Below are 23,364 nucleotides of genomic sequence, written 5' to 3' on the forward strand. Positions count from 1 at the left end.
CCCCCGCCACACCCCCCTACCAAAACGGGCATACACTGCCACATCCCCTCCAAAATAGATGTACACTGACACACCCCGAGAACTATAAGGGGAGACTATGACTCAGAATACAGCAGTGGGTGTTTTAACACCCAATTTAAAATAACCTGAGCATTCAAGCCATGAGTAATAATGTTATAATGTTCTTGAGATAATTATGTGTTTAATCTTTATATTCTTAAAAAGGAAGGCCAAAGACAGATTTTTCTGTGTGGAAAGTTTATTTGGGCTACTTTAATACCTATTCTGGAAAATAATTCATCACAAAGAGAAATGAAATCCATGCCTCACCAAGAATGAAAACAGAACTAAGCAGCACAGAGAAATAACTTAATTGCAAAATGAAGATAAGTGCATAGCATTTGGCAGAACATTATTTTGGTTTTCTTTACGGAAATTCATCAACAGTCCTAGAGTTTTCAGCAGTAATAAGATGCATAAAGAAAATGACATGCTTATTCACAGAAATATTTTGATGCAAATATCCACAACATTTGCAAAGCCTGTCTCTAACCCACTCCAGAGCTAAATTTCATACCCTGCAAGCATAATAAAAGACAAGTACATCTTAATAACAAAGACATCATAGTCTCTGGGTAGAACAGCTCTCTAGTTTCCAATCATCAATACGTTTCATTACCTATTACAATTACCCTTCACTGCCTTTGTTCTTCCAGAAAGCTGACGGAATCGGCCAGCTTATATCTATAAAGATCTTCTGTCTGGGGTTCCCCAGCAATGCCCAGGGCGTCTCCCACGCACCCCACAGAGGTCCCGCTCACAGCTGCCTGTGCGCAGCCTTTAGCCACATGCCCTGTGCCTGTAGGGAGGGAGAGGATTCCAAGTGAGGCCTGGGGCACCAGGGACCAAAATCAGCTAGCTACACCTCCCAGATCTCCCAACAAGCCCTGAGGCGGCACAGAACCTCAGGGCTACCAGCAGGCCATGCTCTAGAAGACCAGAACGAGACTCTGCCGCCAGGTCTCTCAGGACCACGCAAAGCCACATCGTGCTGAAGTGATGGCACCAGTGCTACTCTCCTCAGCTCATCTGGCCCCACGCGGGACACCCTACTGTGACAGTAAGCGCCCCTCCGGTCTCAGAGGTGCAGAGGATGGGGGGTGGGCAAAGTCTGCTCACCTGGGCAGGGCTAGGGCTGCAGCAGGGAGACTCCAGACACCTCGCTGTGCACCCAAGAGCCTGGACAGCCCCTTTCTGGGCAGCAACGACAGGACACCTCAGATAACGCGTTTAGCTTGCCCGAGCCCCTGATCCATGCGGTGCTCTCCTTCACGCTACGCAATGACTCGTGGGGGTCGGGAGGCAAGAAGGGGACGGCGACACGGGGTTTGGAGTGCTCGCAGAAATGTGGCCCCACGCTGGGCTCCAGCCACCATCTTCCCTCTGGACCCGAGGCTGGCGGGCCTGACAGCCCACACCCCACTTTAAAACCCGACCGACCCCAGGGTGTCCACAGCAGGGCTGCCGGCAACTTCAGTGCCAGGTTGGGGTCCAGGGCCCACGTGTCGGTGAGCCTCCACAGGCTCCGAGCCACCTGCGGAGGACGGCCTTTGCCCAACTCTGACGCAGCAGCCCGGAAGTGAAAGCGGGGTGGGGGGTCGGGCAGGCACCCCTCTGCCACCGTCCTAGGGCTGGTGACGCCTGCGCTGCCGCCGCCGCCGCACAGCGCCCGCCAGGGCCTCCAGCAGCTGTGCCCGGCTGTTGCAGATGTTGTAGTGTGTCAGGCGGAGCAGCTTGTCCACGTCCTCCTGGCTGTAGGTGACCTTCGAGTAGTGGTAAGGGGAGCCGGATGGAGACAGGTCCACGTCCCCAGCGGCCTTCTCCTCAGGTGTCCGCCGAACCCCTGTAGGCAGAGGACAGTCGGCACGGCACGGAAGGTGACCCCGGGCCCAGCCCTGCGGATGCTCGGGTGGATGCTCGGAGGCGGCAGCCAGCGGGTCGGCGAGGTCGGGGGGTGGGGGGGGCTCACCCGGGGCCGAGTGCTCCTGGAAGGAGTCGTTGACCAGAGGGAAGTGCAGCACGGCCGGGGCCTGGGGCTGCTGGGGGTCCGCGAACAAGCGGCACTCCGCGGGCCGGAGCTCCTCCTCCACGCTGGGCGAGACGGGCGGGAACGGGATCCCCTGCTCCTGGCAGAAGCGGCCCAGGAGCTGCAGCTGCTGCAGGGCACAGACAGGCAGCAGAGGAATGAGCCCCCCGACTCCCAGGGGCCCCGACGCCAGGCAGACTGAACGTGGAGGTCCACCCAATCAGCGCCCCAATCAGCCTGCACCACGGGACGGGGCCAGGCCAGGCCAGACCGGAGAGCGCGCAGAACCCGCCACTCCTCTGTGCAGCTCCTGCAACTGAAGTCAGAAACCTTCACGGGAGCAACCCCGACTGCTCCCCAAGCACAGTGGGCCCCTCCCCTGCGCGCCCCCAGGCCTGACCGCGAGGCCAGGCTTCCATTCACGCGGCGTCCGGCCACGGCCTCTAGGTGCTCAACCACCTCCCCGGGCGCCACACGCAAGGCCAGGCCCGGCTGTCCCCCGCCTCCCACGCCTGCTCCAACAGCCAGGCCGCTGTCCAGCCCACCTGGAAGGCTCCGTGGAGGTTGTAATCGAGCGACAGGATGAGGTCCACATCCCGCGTAGGCCGCAGGAGGGGCGGGCAGCTGGTGTTGATGAGGTAGCCCACATCCAGCAGGCAGAGGCAGGGCTCCGCGGGCGTCAGCTGGTTGGGGAGCCCGTCCAGCTTGGTGGCTGGGAAGGAGAGGGGGGAGGGAGGCAGCGACCCGCTCAACGGTGCTGAGGACACCAGCCCCCCGGCCCTGCTCTCTGGCATCAGCAGCACATAGATGAGCAGACTGAAGTGGGCACGCGGAGGGGCGGGGTCCCCCGACCCAACTCAGCGCACCCGGGGCTGTGGAGGTATCCGAGCCAGGGACCACGGGGAGACGCTAGAGAGCTGGGCGTAGGGGAGAAAAGCAGGTACCTTTCCAGGCAGAGAAATGAGGGTGCTCAAAATAGTTCTTGTGGAAATGGAGGCCACGCAGGAAATTGTGGGTGGCCTGGGCAAGTGGGCGCCGCGTCAGAAGGTCAGTAAAATACTCAGCTATCCTGCCGGCCAAAGTGGGAGGCTCTTGTATCTTCAGAAGAGCGACCTGCTCCTTGTCTGCACAGGAGGAAGGGGTCTTTCAGGTAATGGAGACCCCTGGAACTACACCCCCCAGCCTCTGCTGACGGCCAACAACCTGACAGCCACCCCCACCGTGCACCCCGCCCCCCCAACGCCCGCCATATGCCCCTCTGCTCCTCACCCAGGGTGGCCTGACTGTGTACCCAGCGGTCCCAGAACTGGCAAGGTTCCGAGGCCCAGTACAAGCTGTCCTGGAGGTTGGCTGCGTACAGGTTGCTCCAGATACCTGAGCGACGGGACAGCCCCTGCCCAGTCACAACCTGACCCTTTCCATAGCCCACCCTGGACCAGCAAACAAGCCAGTGGCTGGGCGAGGAAGGCTCACGCTGCCCCCACCCAGCCGGGCTTCTCCAGCCCTCCTCACCTTCCAGAAAGCAGATGCGGGACTCCGGGAGCTGCTTCATCAGGCGCCCCATGAAGAACTCAGAGCCGAAGAGCTCGGAGGGGATGAAGGCCCCGTACTTGGGGAAACCAACCTCGTATGGGGAGAACTCGCACCACTCTGTCAGAAGGCCACACACTCTCATTTTGGGGCCTAGACCCAGGCCCTTGGGTCCCGACACGCCCACCTTGGGTTTCACTGCTGTGCAGCCTGGTGACCATGGGACTCAGGTCTTGGTGCTGGGGCCTCTGGCCACTGCTCCCATCCCACAGCTGAGTGACTGTGGCAGGATGAGAGGTCCCGCACGCCACGGGACCTGGCCCCGACACACGGGCACTGAGCACGAAAGCGCTGCTCTCCTGGCTACTCACCCCCAAACTCAAAGGTGGTTAGGCTCTGCCCCTTGGTGTTGAGGGCACAGTAGATGGGTAGAGGATTCTGGCCGCGACTCAAGGCCTCCCGCTGGTCTGAGAGTTTGTGGTCATGTGGCTGAGGGGGAAAGTGACTTAAACCTGGTGCCTGGGCCCTTTCTCACTCCGCTGCCCAGGGCTGCTCCTGGTCTCTGGACTTTGCCCCTGTTTTGGCTTCTCCCCAGGCCGAGGCCCTTCCCATACCTCATCATGTAGCAGCGCCTCATTGATGAGGGCCCACAGGTTAGTGAAGCAGGAAGGATGGCCCAGGCGGACACGTTCGGCCAGCTCCTGCCGGTACCGCTGCAGCTGGGTGGGTGCCAGCGCACCCAGCTTGCTCTTGGTCACCTGGGTCTTCAGCAACTCAATGGGTCCTGCTAGGTCCTTCTGAGACCACTCTGGGTCCTCGTAGAGACTGGCCATAGCCCTGGGAAAGCCAAACCCGGGGCGTGTGGGGGGGCGAGGGGGCTGGTGGTCACCGCTCAGTGTCATCACACACCTTGGATTTGTTTTAGGTCAGAGCTTGGGGGAGCCACCTGCTAGGGTATCCTTGAGCACACTGCTCCGGCCCAGTGCATTCTCCCAGTTCTTCCAATCTGGCCAATGAGGCCTATGGGGCCTAGGAGAGCCTTACACCAGCACCACTCCCCACAATCCTGTCAGCCACCCCCACACTCCTTCACTTAACCTGCCGCCAGCTCACCAAGTGGAGCCAGAGGCCCCTGTGATGTAGGAGATGCAATCTAGGAGGCCCAGCTCCTTCAGGCCCGCCAGCTGCCCGTAAAGGGATGTCATTGCCCGGATGCCACCACCAGTGGCCATAATGGCTATCACAGGGACCTGAAAGAGAGGACGGCAAGATTCGTGAGGCCTTGGGGAAGGGGATGCCCAAGTCGCTGTGAGCAGCGGCAGTAAGATGAGTGGCCACTCCAGTCACCCCTCAGCTAACGCTTGCCAAAACTGATGGGGATTCCCGGGGCCACTTCCAGTCAGGCCTGCAGAGGGTCTAATCAGAGTAGCCTCTGGAGTGTCAGGCTTCTGACTTTATGGACCAGACACATTCTAGGCCTCACCTCTAGCTCCCTAAGAGTCTAGTGATCCTCTGCTGGAAGCCCATCTTGAAAACCTCCCACATAGCCACCCTCCCCTCTTGTGAGGTTACTTCCCTAGGACAGAACCCAGGCTGGTCTGGACCTCCAGGACTACCCTGGACAGCAGCACTGATCAGTGAGACCAGACCCATCTCAAAAGTTGAACCAAGCAGAGGATCAATAGGCCCGGAGGGGCGCAGACCTGTCTCACCTGCTGCTCCCCTTGGCAGTGTATTTCAACATACCCACCTGTTCTGCTCCCCACCCTGTCTCTGAATTGTTTCAACCCTCCCGCCTCTGGCCTACTCCCAGTCTTCCCAGCAACATGGAAGTCATCCAGTCCAAAGGGATGATCTAAAAAAAAAAAACAAAACTGGAAGGAAAGCTAGTCCAGCGGGGCACTTCCATCCGCAAATCCCAGGTGCCTGTGGAAAGCTCTGCACTTGACGTGACCACCTGAGAGGGAAGCAGCGGCAGATACAAGCCCCGCTTGGCAACAGCCCTCATCTGGCGAGGGAACAACCGGTTCCAGCTACTGGGCTCTGGGCTCCAGAAGCCCGAGGACCCCACACAATCCTGCCCAGCCCGAACCTCATCCTCCTGCAGGTCTCCGTCCAGCTGCAGGGCCTGCTTCAGGGCCCGGGCCACCACCTGCTTCCTCCTGCTCAGGAAGGCCTGCTCCTCGGCGCAGGGCTCACAGCCTAACCGCACGGCCGGCTCCCTGGGGCTGAGCAGGAAAAGAGCGTGAGTTAGCCCTGGCCTTGTCAGAGAAAGGGAGCATGGTGGGCCTCCCACCAAGAATCAGCTGCCATCACCTTGCTCCTCTCCCCGCCCCCATCCTGCTCCAGCGACCTGGCTCTGAAGTGACTAATGTGGAGCGTGATGCGGAAAAGGCAAACTCAGACCCATGTGGGGCTGGAGCACCTGGTGAATGCAGCATGGTGGAATCACTGGCTAGGGGAATAAAGGGGCCTGCTGGGGCCCAGGGTGGGACTCTGCAGCCCACTCACCATCCTCGGCTTCTCCCCCTTACCCACCCAGACGTGATCTCAGAGGGGAGGGGAAACGACGTTCCCACTTCCACAGTGAGCTCGCCTCCCGGGCATGTGGAGGGCCGGAGTGAGCCCTCTCGTCTCCCAAGCTTAGCTAAGGTCCACTCACACAGGTGCTGTGCACAGGGGTGCGATTTCTCTCCCCTCTTGGCTTCCCTGCCCTCTCAACGAATGCCACTCTCATTTTCCATCTGTTTCCCAGTCAAACATTTATCAAGTATCCCCCAAGTGCCAGGCACTGAGCTACAAGCCCCCACACCCAAAGAAGAAATGCAAGTAAAAGGTGAATCTAGAGAGCCTTTTCCTGCTCAGATTCCTCCCTTCGTGTTCCACAGGGGCACAAACCCCTGAGCATCTAGGAGGCGCCTCCCTCGGGGCCAGGCAGTGCCCCGCCCCCACAGGTTAGTCCAGTGCCCAGTCGGGCACTCACCCTTCTTCTTTTTTCAGCTCCACCTGTATCAGGGGCTCCTGAAAACCATGAATGCTCTAGTCACAAAGTTTGGCCACCCTGTTCCTCCCAGCCTAGTCCAAGCCATACCCTATGATATCCTCACATTCGCTGAAGCCCTCCCCCCACCCCCCAGCCGTCTCCACAGGGGCCAGGCCTGAGGCATGACGACAATGCAGGGAAGCTCAGAGGACCCAGAGGCCAGAGGCTGGCCTTGCCTGGCACCTGTCCCAGCTGTAGTCAGAGCGAAGCTGCAACGGAAGCAGCTCACCCCTCATCCAAGCATCTGGCTTTCTTCTTCCAGGTGACCCATACCTGAGATGTAGGAAAGACGAACCTCACCAGTTGGCTGGAGGGCAGGGTACTCAGGGGCACCTTCAGTTGCTCTTGAGGGGCACCCTGCAGAGAGGGTGGAAGGGTTAAGACTTTCTACCCTTCTGTTCCTAGCAAGCATCCCACCGTCTGCCCCCGAGCGTGGCGGAAGCAATGGGAAGGAGGACAGGAGGCACACACTAATCCTTCCTCTTCCAGAGTGTGTGACTGCCAGGGAGTGATGGGGCTGGGTGGGGGTCTGCAGTGCCCAGAGGGACAGAGAGTGCTGAGGGAAGGACAGGCAGACGCCGCAGTCCCAGCTCACAAAAGGGACCAGCACTCTACCGACAGGTGGATGTTCAATTCCTGCTCCCAGCAGGCCGGGTAGTGGAAGTGGAAGGAGCCGGTGCCCACAGAGGTCTCCTGCAGACCCTCATACGACCCAGGAACCGCAAGCTGAACTCTGCCCTTTGACCCTGCAAACGGAACCCAAGCAGCGTGTTGGAAATGGGGTGTCAGTCCACACTGACCTGTGTATTGCCTAAGGGGCACCCATACCCCAAGGTGAAGGTCTGGTGGTAGAGGCGGGGAGATGTAGCCCCCACCACAGTCCCTGGGACCAGAGAGAAAACCCCACTGTGCATTTGCCCCCAGGCCACGCCTCTGTCTGAGAGAGCTGAGGGAAACCAATGTAAGGCCCGGACCACCCCAGGGGCGGGGGACTCACACTTCTGGTCCCCTGCCTCCTCCAGCCGAACATGCAAGCAGGACAGCTCCCGGGCCTGTTGGGAACACAGCCCTTCAGAGGCCAAGGCGGGCCCCGCCTCCTCGCACCCCACTCTTGCACGGCAGCGTTTTATCTTGGCCCTGAACCACCAAACATCAGCCCAAGGCTGTGTCCTCCTCTTGATGCACTGAAATCTCAGGGCCCCCCAAGTCAGCTCTACCCCAAACCCGTGAGGGCAAGCAGACAGCAGGAGGGACCCAGACTCACCACCAGGATGCCGTTACTGACGAGCCGCTCAGCACAGTCTGACCTGGAAAGAGCCCCAGGCCCTTAGGAGGATGCAGGCCCCGGGCCTCGGCCCCCAAGGAGACCCGCCGTCCTCCTCCACTGTTCCCAGGGAAGGGTGTGAGCTGTGGGTGCTCTGGCCTCTGTCCTTCCCAAGAGGAAGCACTCCCTCCCGGGCAGCACCCTGTGGCCCCAACTCACAGACTCCGCAGCCGAAATTCAACATCTAGTTGGCCCTCGCCCTGGAGAGAGAGGCAAGTCAGTGGGCGAGAGCAGAAGCAGGCGTGTGCACGCGCAGCACTGCCCCGCTGCCCCAGGAGCCGGCGGGGGGTACAGAGGAGGCCGGGGAGTGGGGTGGGAGCAGCCTCTGGCCCGGCCCCTCCAGGCTGCTCTGTTCACCTGCTGGGGCAGCCCCACAAAGGGGCAGCTCCTGGGTGCCAGCAGCTCCTAACAGAGGGCCCTGGGACTCCCGCTCACTGGCGGGGGGCCATGCGCCGGCCTCCCCCCAGGGCTGAGCCCCCGCTGCCCGGCCTGGCCTGCAGCCTTGCCTGAGCACTCAGCGAGAAGCTCTCACGCCGGGACTCTCCGGCCCGCAATGTCCCCACATCAAACAGGACTGACAACACCGGATCGTCTTTGGTCAAAAGGTCCTGATCAAAGACTTCGAGTTGCACCATGTTCTGGAAGGGGAGCAGAGTGAGGAAGGATTGAGACAGGGAACGGAGCGCTGGGAAGGGTCAGTGGCAGTGGCTGGGGGGCAATGGGGGACAGGGGCCCACCTTGAGCTGGCTGTGGATTTGGAAGTGAAAGCTCTGATTCCAGACGGGGTCTCTGCTGTTCTTCACGGTGCGGGTCTGGAGGATGTGGGTGGAGGCCGTGGGCAGCCAGAGGGTCACATAGCAATCAGAGGGCGTCACTGTGGGAAGGAGGCGAGTACCCAGTGCTGACCCAGCGCCCTTCCCAGTCCAGCCACCAGTCCAGATCTTTCCAGGAGGCCCAGCAGACCTGGAGACCGACCCATGGGAGGGGCCTGGGAGGGTTGCGCAGGAGCACAGGCTATGTATGTCCCAACCATGGAAGTCCACCCAGGCCCTCTTGGCACTCTCCCCAGGACCCCTGCAGACCTAGCCCTGCCCTGTCTCCCCCTGCCATGCCCAGTCTGAATCCAGCTGCAGAGTCGAATCGTTGCCCTCCCTAGCGCAGCACTCACCCAAGTCCTTGGAGGGCAGGCCATGGGCCTGCAGGACACGAATGGTGAGCAGGCAGGGCCCGGGCACCTGTGACTAGAAGCGGGAGGGGGGACAGCTTGTTAGTAGGCTGACAGGCCCAAAGGCCAAGGTGGCCAAGCCGGTGCCACGATGACCCCTCACGGCCTAAGCGAAATGGCCAGCTCTGCCTGGCCACGGGGCTGCCCTCCGCCCATCAGAGCCCTGACGTGAAAGGCAGTGAGGGCATTTTGTCAGGACACCTGCCAGTGCTGGAGGGACCCCAGGCCAGCTCAGGCGGTATGTCTTAGCTCGCTTGATCACCAACACCCTTCTGTGGGAGGACTACTCATTACGACCAGCCTCACGAGGAAGCAAGCAGAGGGCTTAGCAGTCACTTGCCTGAGGGCCAGGGCCAGGACTGGGCCAAACTAGCCTGACTCGTGTTCTCAAGCCCACACTTACCTGCTTCCAGTCCCGGTAGTGTCTTCTAGTCTCCCTACTCAGCACCCTGGCTCACACCCTTGAGACTAGCATTGAGGCTACTCACCCCAGTGACTGGGGATAGGCAGCTACAGAGGGGAAGGGGCCTGGCCTTGGGCCCTCCCATTGAGTTGTTCCCCATATCCTCCACCCTGGCCAGGAAAAAATTCTGGAAATGGGGTCTTTTAGGGTTGAGACAGCAGTCACCAGCTGGGACCACCACAGGTTGCCAAGATCGCCAGGTCCTACAAGTTCAAACCCATCCCCCTGACAAGGAGACTGTGCAAACCGATCCCTCCATCTGCCCTCCAGTTCTGCTTCAGGAAGGGTCCCCATGGATAGAGTCCAGGGAGCTCCCTGGGTCAAGGACAGAGCTGGGGATGCTCATCCACTGGTGTCAGCCCTGGGGCCCCCACACCCCAAACAACTGAGTCAGAGGAGTATCTGATCAGACGCTTCCTTTTACGGCCCTGGGACAAGAGCTAGGAGGCTAAATTCACCGATCCCAAATCCAAGTCCAGGGAACTTGGCCCAGAGCCCACTTCCAGGGCAGGAGAATCCAGGACAATCCTTCATCCCAAGACCCTTCTCCGGCCCCACTCCCACCCAGCTTCAAGGTTGGCCAACCCCATCCTCCACCTGGAGAAGCCTACAGCCCCCGTAAGAACCAATTTTGAGCAGGCCCCCAAAAGACGAAGGGTCAGAGTTGGGGTGCGGTGCCCTCCCGGGTCTTACCAGAGCCATGAGGCTGTATCCTCAGGAGCCAGGAGTGACAGGCACAGGACCAAGGGCTTCAGCCTTTTAACCTGGAGTCAGGGGTGTCCCAGCCGGCCCCAAGCTCCTCCCTGGTCCCTCCCAACCGCCTCCACGCTACCCAAGCCCCACACCCACTCCTGGACAGCCAGGAAATGAGACACCTTCAGCCTGCAGGGAGCCACTGACAAGCCAGTGGTAGGGTGCAACTGCCCTAAAGACCATTCTCTCCAGCTGTGCCTGCCCAGTCCCACCTTCCTTCTTGGCCCTAGAGGACAGGCCCCCATGAGAGTTCATCATGGTGGACAAGAAGGAAGGAGACTGGGGCCTGAAGGGCCACTGAGGTCGGGAGAGCAGGGAGAGGTCTCTGACCAGCAGCAAGTGAAGAGATACGGCCCCCTCCTTCAGCAGCCTCCTGGTGCCAGTAGGACAGGAATGCCCAGTTTCGTTGAAGGGTTTGGTTGACCTGAGGGAGTGCCCGGGGCCCCACCACAGCCCAGCAGGGTGTGGCTTGTTTTGAGAAACAGCCTTCAAAGCTACTGGGCTATGCCCATCCTTGGAGCTGGGTGCTGGGTGGCCAAGGATGGGGCCTCTGACAGGCACCAGGGAAGGGGGTTTCTCTACCTCTAGACATGGTTTGTGGGGGCAGAATGGAGTCTGAGTGAGGAAAACAAACTCCGTCCTCAGGGGAACAGCTTCAGGAGGGACAGGGGTTTCTGACCTTCAGAATACCAGAGCCCCCAGCTGCCTTGGAGCCAAAAGAGAATAAACACAGCCAGAAGCTGTAAGAGTCCTGAGCCAATGAGGCCGGTGCCAGAGTCACAAGGTCGACCTGCCTGCTCTCAGGAGGGTTTGAGGGTTGCTGGTGATAGGAGTTGACAGCAGAGCCTGGACCCAGACCTCACCCCTGAAATCTGTACCTGAGCCTCCCAGACCTCCACAGACGACGGAAGGCAGCCACCAGGCTGTCTCAGAACGCACGAATCACAGCCATGTTTATTGAACACTTCCTGTATGCCAGTCCTTACAGATACCACAGGTGCAGCTATCATCTCTAAGCCCTGTGCAGCAAGAGCCACAATTTCCACCTTTTACACCCAGGGCACCAATGCTCCTGGGCAGCACTCAGCGCAGGTCATGTGCTGGTGAGCAGCAGCATTGCACCCGAAGCCCTAACTGCTCCCCCAGGTGCTGCCGCCCTTGTGTGACAACTTCCTGGGAGACTGAGTCCAACCTGCCTGGCACCTCGTGGGTTAAGATCCTCCAAACCGACCCCAACCGGAGCTGGGCCAGCAGCCACTCCGATTCCAGGCTGCCTCAAGGACTGGCCTGGCCAGGAAGGGATGTGACCTTTCCCGTGACTTGCACTTGGCAATGTTCACCAGGGTTCCATCTCAAGGCCTGAGGCCCTGGTGAGGGAGTCCAGCAGCTGGAAGTAACTGTACTTGAGGTCATACTCCATGTCGTACCAGAAATTCACTGCCGAGAGAACAGGGACCTGAGTGTGAATGTTCCTATCCTAAAGTTCAGCCTCCCCAACCCATGCCGGGTGACCTGGGCAGCCCCTCACCAGCAATGCAGCCGTGGGACTGCTGGACATGGTGGAACCACAGGGCTGGCAGGTAGAGAATCTCACCAGCCCGAACCGTGCAGCGAAGGGCCTGGGCCTCACTGTAACTGGGGTACCGGGCCAGATCTGGAGCCAAAGGGTCCAGCGGAATCCAGGGCACCTGAGGACACAGCAGATGCCAGGGAGCAGGCCTGAAGCTCCAGGCCCTCCAGCCCTGTTCCTTCCAAAGGTAAACAGCACTGGCCCTGCCCAGGTCAGTACTGGAGGCTTTCTGAGCCTGCCCAGCTCTTTCAGACAGTGCCTCTTCGCCCAGGCTCCCACCCCTCCTCTGCCCCAGGCCTCAGAACAATGAAGACACCTTCTCCATGGCCTCTTCATCCACCACCTTAAAGGAGCCCTCATCAGTTAGCTGGTAAGTTGCTGGTGTATACAGCTCTGAAGATAGAAAGAAAGTGTGGGTACCCTCAAATGGCCCGGAGCTTGCCACTCCCTTCCATCTGTGCCCTGGGTGCAGGATCAAGAGGGTCAGAGGTCACAGCACAGTGGAGACACCGAGTCCACACCTCGGCCTAGGGTTCTAGGCTGCCCTCCCTCTACCTCGGACCACCAGTCCCCAGCCACTTAGGCCACAGCCCCTACCATAGGGGATGAAAGGCCGGTCACTGGGGGGATGTAACAGGAAGTGCTTCTCTCCCGACACCACACAGTAGAGGTTCTCGTAGTGGTCTTTATGCACTGCCAACACAAACGCCCAGCAGGCAGGGTCGAGAGGGGCAGGGCGGAGGGGGCTCGCCCCTCAAGACACTTGTAACTAACAGAAGAGGACAGGAGTCAGAGCAGGCTGGAGGGGTGGCAAGGAGTCTGGCACCAATTCAGAGCTCTGCCCGTCAGACCTGACACTCTCAGCCACACGCTCACCTCTACTAAGCGAAGTCATGCAAACAGGTTCTCCTGGGTTCATCCCCCTGACCTAGCTGTCGACTTCTTTGGAGAGCTTTCTAAAGACATAGGAGAAAGAGTGCCTCCCCACCCCCCAATATCATGGGTGTCCCTCCCACCCCCACCTGAGCTGTCCAGGAAGCCCTCTGTTGTGGCTGAGCCCTAGAAGCCCAGAAGAAATCTCAGTGAACAGTCAGTCCAAATTCCAGGCCCTACCTTCCACTCTGGGTTTCCTCTCCTCCCCCACCTCACATTCCCTGTGACACTTACGAGATGTCACTGCAGCTGCCTCCCCCAGCCAGAAGTTGACAGCATCCGGCATCTTTCCTGCAAATCAGAGGGAAGCAGGAAATCAGGAGGGGGTGTCCCCAAAGGCCAGGCTGGGAATAACCACCTTGTAGCAATGCTGAGTCAGAACCCAGACAAGAGCAAAGCACCCCAGGAAGAGAGCAGGAAGAGGCAGAGGTGGGTGAGCTTGGGGAGGAGTCGAGGGACAGGACAGCCGCATCTGACGGCTGATCTGCATGTCCATAGGCCTGCAGTGCAGGGCAGAAGGAGTGGCAGGCCAGCACCGAAGGGGGGAAGCGAAGCGGCAGGGCTGACTCCCTCCTTCCCACTTATCCTCTGCTGGGCCCCACGCCACCTCCACTTACCCAGCGCCTCAGAGGCCCACGGCACATGGGGCTCCAGGTCAGGCAGCAGCTGGGGCAGCTCAGTGGGCAGATTAGAACACTGCTTCTGTACGTACAAGACTCCCGGGTGCTGGGTGTGCCCCTCCAGGACGTCCAGCACGCAGCTCAGGGGCAGGCGGCGCTCAGCAGGCATCACGAAGCGGTCCCCTCGCACTGCATCCGCGTAACCATCTGGGGTCACAGCCACGCTAACCTCCGTAGAGCCCACTGTGGCCCTGGAGAAATGGACTTCAGCCCACGCTCAGAGTTACAAAGCACTGCCCACACCCCCCAGGGCAGCCCCCACCTGAGGTAAGGGAGAGACCACTTCTCCAGGGCCGGCCAGTGCTGCAGGGCGTTGCGGATGATGCAGGGCCTGTTGGGGCAGACCCAGTCCCGGTAGAAGTGAAGAGGAGTTGGGGGCTCATCCAGGTAGGGCACAGCAAGGGGCACGCTGAGCTCTGAGAGAAGAGAGGGGCAGGGGCTGAAGCCCACAGCACCCAACCCCTGCCCCACTGCCTTCAAGAGAACACCCTCCCCTAAGCAAGTCAGTCACTGAGTGATGCCCACTGGCAACCACAGACTCTGGATAGCCAGGAATGGGAAAATGAGGGAAACTGAAGAGAGTGGTAGGGGCTAGGGAGGGGAAGGGGAAGGGGTGAGACACTAAGCTGGTATAGCAGGAAGCCTGTCTGCTCTGAGTTAATTTTCCAGCCCAAGGACACAGCTGGGGATGTATGGGGAGCCACCCTGTCTGAAGATCAGCCTCAGCACACCAGGAGGCGGTGAGGCCAGGTGCCCAGGAGGCCGGTAAGGAGCTCGGGCTGGGCATCACAATCTCCTGGCAGCAGTGAAGGCTGCTCAGTGCTTAACTGTGTTTAACTCACTATAAAAAGGCAGCTGGAAAAGGAATGTTAAGGTGGTTATTTTAGGGTGTTAAGCCCCCCACCTTCCAGACTGCCTGCTGTCTGATTACAGCACACTTTAAAGATTCAATTCCTGATTCTGTTTTATTGGCATTCCTAAGACCCCAGCTCCGGTCTTCCAGTTCCACACCACGGCTGAGCCATGAGCGTGCACAGGGCGGGGAGCTGCTGCTCAGCCATGACCCAATCCCTCCATGGGGCCAAGTCAGAGCTCACACTGTGGCCCCTGGGCTTTCTCACGCGGCGGCGGTCAGCCTCCTGGCCTCCATCAGAAGAGGCTGCCGCTGAGGCCACAAGGCCACAGGCCAGCAGTGGTGTGGGGGTGGGTGGGGGCGGAGGGAGGGTGGGCAAGGGTCTGGAAAGCACGCTCCGGCCAGATTATTTCCTTCGTCCGCGTGGAGGCATCGGGGAATGATCTAGCCATGTCTCAACACTGAAGAAGGAAAAGCAAAGGCTAGCCTTGCTCAGACACCCAGGGGTGCCGAGGGCACTGAGGCAGCTGCACAGTGTCTCTCCTGTGTGGACGACAGCGGTGTCCTGTCTTACCCTAGTAAAAATCTCCTTCCTCACTCCTGTTACCCTGTTGATAGTCTATGTCCTGTTGATTCTATCTGCAGTGTGGCTCAAACTACCTTCGCCTCCTTTCCTCTGTTGGTATCCACATTCAAACTATCCCCTTTAGATCCTCTGATACTATTTTAATGAATCTTCCTCCCCTGGCCATCCTTTTAGAAGTTACAACCTGCCCCAACAATCAGAAGCTCCTTCTCATTTTTCTCTATCATGTATCACTATCCAACACACTACCTATTTCACTTATCAAAATTGTTTATTGGGTCCCTCCCACTGGCCCTAGGCACTTCCACACCCCAAACAGCCAAGCCCACTGCTCGCCTGGACTGGCGCCAGGAAAGGTCCCAGCTACTGGACCCACTATTAGGTAAGCACCCAGGAAAGTGGGAGAGGGAGACCCACACCCAACAGAAGCCCTATCTATAGCAGAGCAAACCTAAATACAAACAGGAGAAAGAAAAGCACAATGGTCAAGCAAGTCCTCAGAGGAACAATACACCACAAAAAAATCAACCTCCAGAAGCCACAACACTGTCACAGAACAATTCTTTTTCTTGTCTGATGAAGAATTTAGAATTGCCTTAAGTAAGTAAGTCAAGGAATCTGAGTAACACAAACAAAACTCAGAATAGATCAGAGATATATAAGAAGAGTCAGAAAAGGAAAAGAATTCTATGAGGAATTTAATCAATGAACAGGAAATTGAGATTTAACAAAACAAAGCAAGCAAATAAAGAAGGTAAAAGGATCAATGGAGAACAGAAAATATTCTGGAAAAAGCCCAGGAGATAGACTAGACACTATGGAAGAACAAATCAATGAACTTCAAAATGCAGATACAAAAACAGCCAAGATTAAAAAAAAAAAAAAAACCCTCCCTGGTGGTGCAATGGGTTTAAGCACAGCACTGTGAAGCTATCCATAGCCCCTGCAGCATGAGTTCTATCCCTGGTCAGGGAGGTGACCCACATGGTGCAGTAGACTACTCCTTTCTCACCCGCTGCTCCGCTCAGCAGTGTACTTTGATCTGCCTGTTCTGCTCCCCACTCTGTCTCTGGTGAATCTTCTCTCAACCCCTGCACCGCTGGCCTGTACCCCAGTTCTATATGCATAAATAAATCTTTAAAAAAAAAATCCGTGCTCACTTTTGGGGTATGACTCCAAAAAAATAAATAAAATGATGAAACACTTCAAGAACTATCTGACACAGGGGCCGTCCCAGGTGGCGCAATGGGTTAAAGCACAGCACTATGCAGCTAGTCACAGCTACTGCAGTGTGAGATTGATCCTCAGCCAGGGAGCTGACCTACAAGGCACAGGCAGACCTCTCCTGACCAACCTGCTGCTCCCCTCAGCAGTGTATTTCAGTCAGTCCCACACCCCTCTCTGTCTCTGGTGAATCATCTCAACCTCCACACCGCTGGCTTATACCCAGTTTTTGTACAGCTAGAATTATCTGACATCCTGGGGAAAGGAAAGAATCACAGGAGTTCCAGAAGGAGAAGAAAGAAAAAAGGAAGCTACTCAAGGAACTACCTGAAGAAAAGTTCCCAAAATTGAAGGACGACATGAAAATAGGCATATGGGAAACTAAACGCACATGACTAAAGAAATCTACAACAAGACATAGTATTAAAGCTTCCAAGAGTCGAAGACAAAGAAAAAATAATGAAGCTGACAAGAGAGAAGAAATAGGAAATTTATAAAGGAAAACCAATGAGGCTAACATCAGACTTCCCAGGAAGACATATTACAGGCCCGAAACATAAGAAATAACACATTCAAAATACTCCAAAACAAAAAATGCCAGCCAAGAATACTTTATTCTGCAAAACTCTCCTTCCCACATGAGGGAAAAACAAGGACCTTTTCAGGCAACCAAAACCTTTGGAAATTCACTAAACACCCACTCCAATATTAAAATAAGGTTTAGGATTAACCCAATAGAGGAGTGAAAATAAAGAACTGACCAACAAATTAAGCTGAACCGCAAAACAATAAACATAGTGGCAGCAACAGACTTGCAAAGATCAATAGTCTTTTTTTTTTTAAAATTTATTTTATTTATTTAATATAGAACTGGGGTACAGGCCAGAGATGCGGAGGATGAGAGGATTCACCAGAGACAGAACGGGGAGCAGTGGGCAGGTCAGGAGAGGTCTGCCATGCCATGTGGTCACCTCCGGGGCAGGCGGGAATCGAACTCATGCAGAAGTGGCTTAAGCTTCTTAATGCTGTGCTTTAACCCGCTCTGCCACCAGGAAGGGCCCAATAATCATTTTTAATGTTAATAGAGTAAACTCGCCAATAAAAAGACACAGAATAGCACGTTGGATTAAAGAACAGAATCCAACCTTCTGATGTTTCCAGGAAACACACCTGAGTTTCAGCGATAAACATAGACTGGGAAAAAACAATTCTACAAGTAAATGGCACCATAAAGAAAGCAGAAGTAGCTATACTTACATCAGATAAAATAGATTTCCAGGTAAAAAAGATGACAACAGACATGAGGAAACTATATTATGATCAAGGGGGGCAATACACCAGGAACATAACACTTGTCAATATGTACTCACCAATGAGGGAACAACAAAATACATCACACAATTATTATCACCTCTAAAAACAAACATTGGGGGCCCTCCCTGGTGGTGCAGCGGGTTAAAGCACAACACTTAAGAAGCTAAGCCACTTCTACATGAGTTCGATCCCCACCTGCCCCGGAGGATTGGCGTGGTAGACCTCTCCTGACCCGCCCACTGCTCCCCTCAGCAGTGTACTTTGAAGATCTGCCTGTTCTGCTACCCACTCTGTCTCTGGTGAATTCTCTCACCATCCCTGCACCTCTTGCCTGTACCACAGTTCTGTATGCACAAATAAATAAATCTTTAAACAGAACTAATAAACATTGGAGAAAATACATATGCAGTAGGAGACTTCAACACTCTACTCTCACCAATGGACAGATCAACAAGACAGAAAATAAACAAGGACACAATGGCACTAAACAAAGATCTAGATTACACGAGCTAACCAACATCTACAGGACAATGCACCCCCCAAAATACTGAATACATATTTTTCTCAAATGCACACAGATCATTTTCATTATGTAAATCACATACTGGGTCGCAAGATAAACATCAACGAGAACATGATGACTGAAATGATACCAATGATTCTCAGATCATAAAGGAATCAAACTAGAAATCAGCTATATGAACAAAGAAAGGAGACCCTCCTGCTCCATTATATGGAGACTGGATACTGAAAAACCACTGGATAAATGAGAGAATCAAAGATGAAAAAAATATCTTGAGATAAGTGACAATAAAGACACAACCTTTCAGAACATATGGGATGCAGAAAACGCAGTATTAAGATGAAAATTATATAGCAATACAGGCCCACATCAAGAAACAAGAAAGAACCAAAAGAAACAACCTAACCTTCCATCTTGAGGGACAAGAAAAAGGGGGGAAAAAATAAGAAGCTAGTCAAAGAAAGAAGATACTAAAAACTATAGCAGGAATAATGGACATAGAAATAAAAAGTCCAAAAGATCAATGACCAAAAGCTGGTCCTTTGAAAAAAAGACTTCTAGCCAAGCACACAAAGAAAAAGGGGGAAAACTCAAATAGGCTCATAAGTAAAAGAAAAATTACGACAGAGCAAAAATAGAGGGTCATCAGAGATTACTATGACCAATTATATGCAAACAAGTTCAACAACCTAGATGATATGGACAAATTCTTAGACTTACACAATCACCAAAGGCTGAACAAAAAAATAGAAAGCATGAATAAGCCAGTAATAAGGAAATGGAAACAGTAATGAAAACCCTCCCCCCAAAATCAAAAGCCCAAATGAATGTTCTACCAAACATTTAAAGATAAACTAATGCCTATCATCCTAAATGCCTATCCTCTTTCAAAAATTTAAGAAAGAAGGAATACTACCAAAAACATTTTATGAGGTCAACATCACACTAACACCAATACCAAACAAAGACAACAAACATAAAAAGAAAACTACAGGGCCTTCCTGGTGGTACAATGGGTTAAAGTGCAGCACTATGAAGCTGTTCATAGCCACTACAGCATGAGCTTGATCCCCAGCCAGGGAGGTGACCCACCCACATGGCATGGCAGACCTCTCCTGACCCACCCACTGCTCCCCTCAGCAGTCTATTTGTCAATCTGCCTGTTCTGCTCCCCACTCTTTCCGGTGAATCCTCTCACCCCTGCACCTCTGGCCTGTACCCTAGTTCTTGGATGCATAAATACATAAAATTAAAAAAGAAAACTACACACAAATCTCCCTACTGAACGCACAGATACAACTATCCTCAATAAAATATTAGCAAAATGAATAGAACAATGCACCAAAAAGATTACACAACATAACCAAATGGGATTTATTACAGGGACACACGGATTGTTCAATATCTGAAAATGATAAACACTTGCCCAATAAATTATTACTTACATCAACAAAAAGAAAATAAAAACCATATGATCATATCAGTACATGCTGAGAAAGCATTTGATAAAATTCAACATCCAATGATGTTGGCCTTTGAAAAGCTTGGGATTAAAAGGAGATTATCTTAACATAGTAAAAGCCATATATGACAAACCCACAGCTAACCTCATTCTCAGTGATAGAAAAGAAGAAAGATTTTTCCATTAAAGACTGGAGTAAAGGGCCCTCCCCGGTGGTGTAAAGGGTTAAAGTGCAGCACTGTGAAGCTAGCCACAGCTGCTTCAATACAAGCTTGGTTACTGGCCAGGAAGCTGACCCACATGGCACAGCAGGTCTGTCTCCCCCACTGCTCCCCTCGGCAATGTACTTCATCAATCTGCCTGTTCTGCTTCCCACTGTCTTTGGTGAGTCCTCTCACTGTCCCTGCACCTCTGGTCTGTACCCCAACTCTGTACACAAAAATAAATAAAATCTTTTTAAAAATTTGGGATAAGGATGTTTACTCTCACCACTGACTTTCAAAATAATGCTGAAAATCCTAGCTAGAGCAATTAGGCAAAAGAAAGACATAAAAGGAATCCAAACTGGAGAAAAAAGGTAAATAAGTAATTTTTTTTGCAGATGATATAAGATGTGTGTGTGTATGTTAAACCCTAAAAAATTCTATCAAAAACTTAAAACAATAAACCAGTTCAGTAAAGTAGCAGGCTACAAAAATCAATATAAAAAAAACTAGTCTTCCTATATGCAACCAGCCTGAAGAGCAAGAAATTAACAAATGTAGCCCCCCAAATTAAACCTGTTAGGTTTATTCCCTAAAGAAGTATACAAGAGAAATTATAAAATGTTGGTTAAAAAAAAAAAAAGACAAGAAATGGAGACATTCCCTGCTCTTGGACCAGAAGAATCAATATTATCAAAATAGTCATCTACCCAAGCAATTTACAGATTCAATCCAATAAAAGTCTCAATGACATTTACAAAAAAAAAAAAAATGAACACTGCTGAAATTCATATGGAATTAAAAAATAATAATAACCTGGGCCCTCCCTGGTGATGCAACAGGTTAGGACGCAGCACTGCAAGCGAGCCTCAGCCTTTTTATTATGAGTTTGATCCACACCCTGGAGGTGATCCACAATGCACAGCAGACCTCTCCTGCCCGCTGCTCCCCTCAGCACTGTACTTTGTCAGGTGTTCTGCTCCCCACTCTGTCTCTGATGAAGCCTCTCACCGTCCCTGCACTTCTGGCTTGTATCCCAGTTCCGTATGCATAAATACAAAAAACCTTGAAAAAAAATTAGAAGAGAATGCTATTAAACTTTTTTTAAATAAAAAAAATAGCCCAAATAGCTAAAGCCTTCCTAACTAAAAATGAAAGGACAGCAATATTCCACTCCCACACTTCAAACTGAACTATGAAGCCATAATAATAAAAACAGCATGGTACTGGACCAAAAACAGACACAAAGACCAATGGAATCAAATAGAAAACCCTGGAATAAAACCACACAGATATGGTTAACTAATCTATGACAACGGAGTAAGGAATATACACTGGAACAAGGAAAATCTCTTCAATAAATGATGCTGGGAAAACTGGACCAACTTATGCAAAAGAATTGGATGACTATCTTATACACAAACCAGGTCAAAACGTATAAAAGACTTGGATATAAGACTGGAAACCATTATACAGATATAAGAAAATAAGGGCAAACACTCCATAACATAAACTTCAGGATTATCATTAAGGACTCATCTCCAGAAGCAAGGAAAACACAGGGGAATATAAACAGCTGGGACTACATCAAACTAAAAAGCTTCTGTACAGCAAAAGAGACAGTAACCGAAACAAAGAGACAGCCCACTGAGTGGGAGAAAACATTAGCACACTATGTACTGGATAAGGGACTGATCTACAAAGAGCACACAGAAAGGCAAGCAACCCAATCAAAAAATGGACACACAAGAGCTAAACAGACTTTTCAAAGAAGAAATGCAAATGGCCAACAGGCATGTTCAATATTACTTATTATCAGAGAAATGCAAATCAAAAACAACAGTGAGATCTACCATATAACTCAGCAATTCCACTCTTAAGAATCTACCCAAAGGACTCAAATGTACTAACAAGCTTCCAAGAGGAAAATCCATGTTAACTGCAGGACTATTTATAAGAGTCAAGACATGGAAACAACCTAGTGCCTCTATAAACAGGTGAATGGATAAAGATGTGGTATACACACACACACACACACATATATACTCTCTCTCCCTCTCTCTATACACGTACACATACTGGAATATTACCCAGCAATTAAAAAAGACAAACTCATACCATTTGCTGCAAAATGTATGGGGCTGGAGGTGATTAGAGTAGCTGAAATAAGTCAGAAAGAAAAAGAAGTATCAGGCGGTGTCACTTACATGCAGTATAATACAGAGAAATCAAACAAAGGATCAAGAAGGCAAAACTTAGAACGTTGACCACAGAGCTCAGGCATACATACAGCAGGGGAGGGGGGTGAAAAGGGTTAGAACAGGGCAGGGAAGAGCCCAAGGGACTGGAGTGATGGATTTTGGGTGCGATGGTGGTGGGAAAACTACCAAGACTACACCTGAGAGGAGAAATCAAGCTGCGCAAAAATTCACAAAAATGTAAGGGGAAATAAAGCATTTCTTCTCCTATACAGTTAACTCGTTGCGTATGCCCTTGGCAGTCTCCTCATAAAGTCAGCTTTTCAATGAGAGCAGAGGTTCGGTTTGCTTTGCTTAGTGATGTAGGCTAATCACCCTTACGAGAGGCTGGTGCTCAGCTGGTATTTATTAAATGAATCCTCAAAAACAGTCACCGCGGCGTTACTGAAAATAATAGGTTGGAAATACTATAAATGCCTATCGACAGCGGGCTACTGAAATGGGCAGCACTAGTCACAGGTGTGAAGACGACCCAGGTGCAGCAACATGGGGCGACCTCCAGGGCAGTGCGGAAGCGTGGGTTCGGGGGGCTGAGGCTGGGAAAGGGGTACAGCGCCCTGCGTGCCCGCAGGTACAGAAAGAGCACTTGTGGAAGGGTGCACACGCGGAGTGGAAGGGTGGCGATTTTAAATGTAAACCTGTTGTTTAAGTCGCACACCTGCGTTGTTACTCAGCAGGAACAGATCAAGGCAGGCAACGCAGGGGACGCGGAGGATCGGTGCCCGGCCGCGAAGGGCTGGGAGGGCTGCACCGCCACCCGCAATCCTGCCCGCGCGCCAGCCCTCCCGCAGGGTCGGCTCCGGGACCAAGTTCCAGCTGGGGGCGCTAGCCCCCTTCAAACTAAGGCGGCACCCCAGGACCGCCCCGAGGGGCGTTCTGCCCCTTCGCTCCGTGCCGCGTGGGTCTGGGGTATAGGCAGTGCGAAGGCCGGAGGGCTGAGGGCCGGCACCCGGCAGGGGAAGGGCTGCCACAGGGGTCGGCGGGGGCGCGTCAGCCGGCCACGTGCAGGGGGGTTCTGAGCCCCTGCGGCCCAGAACTGGGGTGCGACCTGCTTTCAGCAGCCCGCGAGCCGGACCCGACTCTGGGGCCTGTTCCCCCCGCACGCCCAGCGTGCTTCCAGCGTCTTACGTCGTTCGTCAGCCGCCTCCAGGCCGCCGCGGTCGCGGTGCGCATCCACTCACCCCTCGCAGCGGCCGGGAACCCTCGTAACTCCCTCCGCACCGCGTCCAAAGCCGCCGCCGCCTCCGCCATGACGCCGCCGCGGGCCCACGCCCCGCCTCCCGCGCTGCAGCCCCGCCTTTACCCAGGGAGGCCCCGCCCCCGCGCCGCCCGGC

General features: G+C 53.9%; 2 protein-coding genes across 2 annotated transcripts; both read right to left on the reverse strand.

Annotated features, from left to right (window-relative positions):
* Positions 1-256: 256 nt before the first annotated feature.
* On the reverse strand, positions 257-10,373 carry PLA2G4B (phospholipase A2, group IVB (cytosolic)). Its single transcript, XM_004687886.2, has 20 exons — positions 10,365-10,373; positions 9,152-9,224; positions 8,721-8,857; positions 8,490-8,621; positions 8,143-8,183; positions 7,924-7,966; positions 7,657-7,711; positions 7,275-7,405; positions 6,933-7,016; positions 6,600-6,637; positions 5,709-5,844; positions 4,730-4,866; positions 4,231-4,453; positions 3,988-4,105; positions 3,599-3,736; positions 3,356-3,460; positions 3,031-3,210; positions 2,632-2,798; positions 2,030-2,216; positions 257-1,903 (listed from the first exon to the last, which is right to left on the reverse strand). Exons 1-20 carry the CDS (start codon positions 10,371-10,373, stop codon positions 1,686-1,688), a joined length of 2,352 nt encoding a protein of 783 aa, XP_004687943.1. The 3' UTR covers positions 257-1,685.
* Positions 9,182-23,307, reverse strand: JMJD7 (jumonji domain containing 7). Its single transcript, XM_004687887.2, has 8 exons — positions 23,212-23,307; positions 13,870-14,023; positions 13,545-13,798; positions 13,162-13,218; positions 12,592-12,687; positions 12,311-12,387; positions 11,953-12,112; positions 9,182-11,861 (listed from the first exon to the last, which is right to left on the reverse strand). Exons 1-8 carry the CDS (start codon positions 23,279-23,281, stop codon positions 11,761-11,763), a joined length of 969 nt encoding a protein of 322 aa, XP_004687944.1. The 5' UTR covers positions 23,282-23,307; the 3' UTR covers positions 9,182-11,760.
* Between the last annotated feature and the right edge of the window lie 57 nt (positions 23,308-23,364).

The sequence above is a fragment of the Condylura cristata genome, unplaced genomic scaffold (genome assembly GCF_000260355.1).
Source record: "Condylura cristata isolate star-nosed mole 26May11 unplaced genomic scaffold, ConCri1.0 scaffold00023, whole genome shotgun sequence".
Classification (NCBI taxonomy): domain Eukaryota; kingdom Metazoa; phylum Chordata; class Mammalia; order Eulipotyphla; family Talpidae; genus Condylura; species Condylura cristata.

Excerpts from the sequence above, each read along its gene's own strand:
- PLA2G4B (XM_004687886.2), bottom strand. Across the intron at positions 5,845-6,599 it reads GAGCTGAAAAAAGAAGAAGG|CCCCAGGGAGCCGGCCGTGC; the intron begins GTGAGTGCCCGA and ends TTTCCTGCTCAG. Across the intron at positions 4,867-5,708 it reads GAGACCTGCAGGAGGATGAG|GTCCCTGTGATAGCCATTAT; the intron begins GTTCGGGCTGGG and ends CCTCTCTTTCAG.
- JMJD7 (XM_004687887.2), bottom strand. The coding sequence starts at position 23,281 with ATGGCGGAGGCGGCGGCGGCTTTGGACGCGGTGCGGAGGGAGTTACGA. Across the intron at positions 13,219-13,544 it reads GTGGGCCTCTGAGGCGCTGG|GAAAGATGCCGGATGCTGTC; the intron begins GTAAGTGGAGGT and ends TCTGATTTGCAG. Across the intron at positions 12,113-12,310 it reads ATGAAGAGGCCATGGAGAAG|GTGCCCTGGATTCCGCTGGA; the intron begins GTGTCTTCATTG and ends CTGTGTCCTCAG.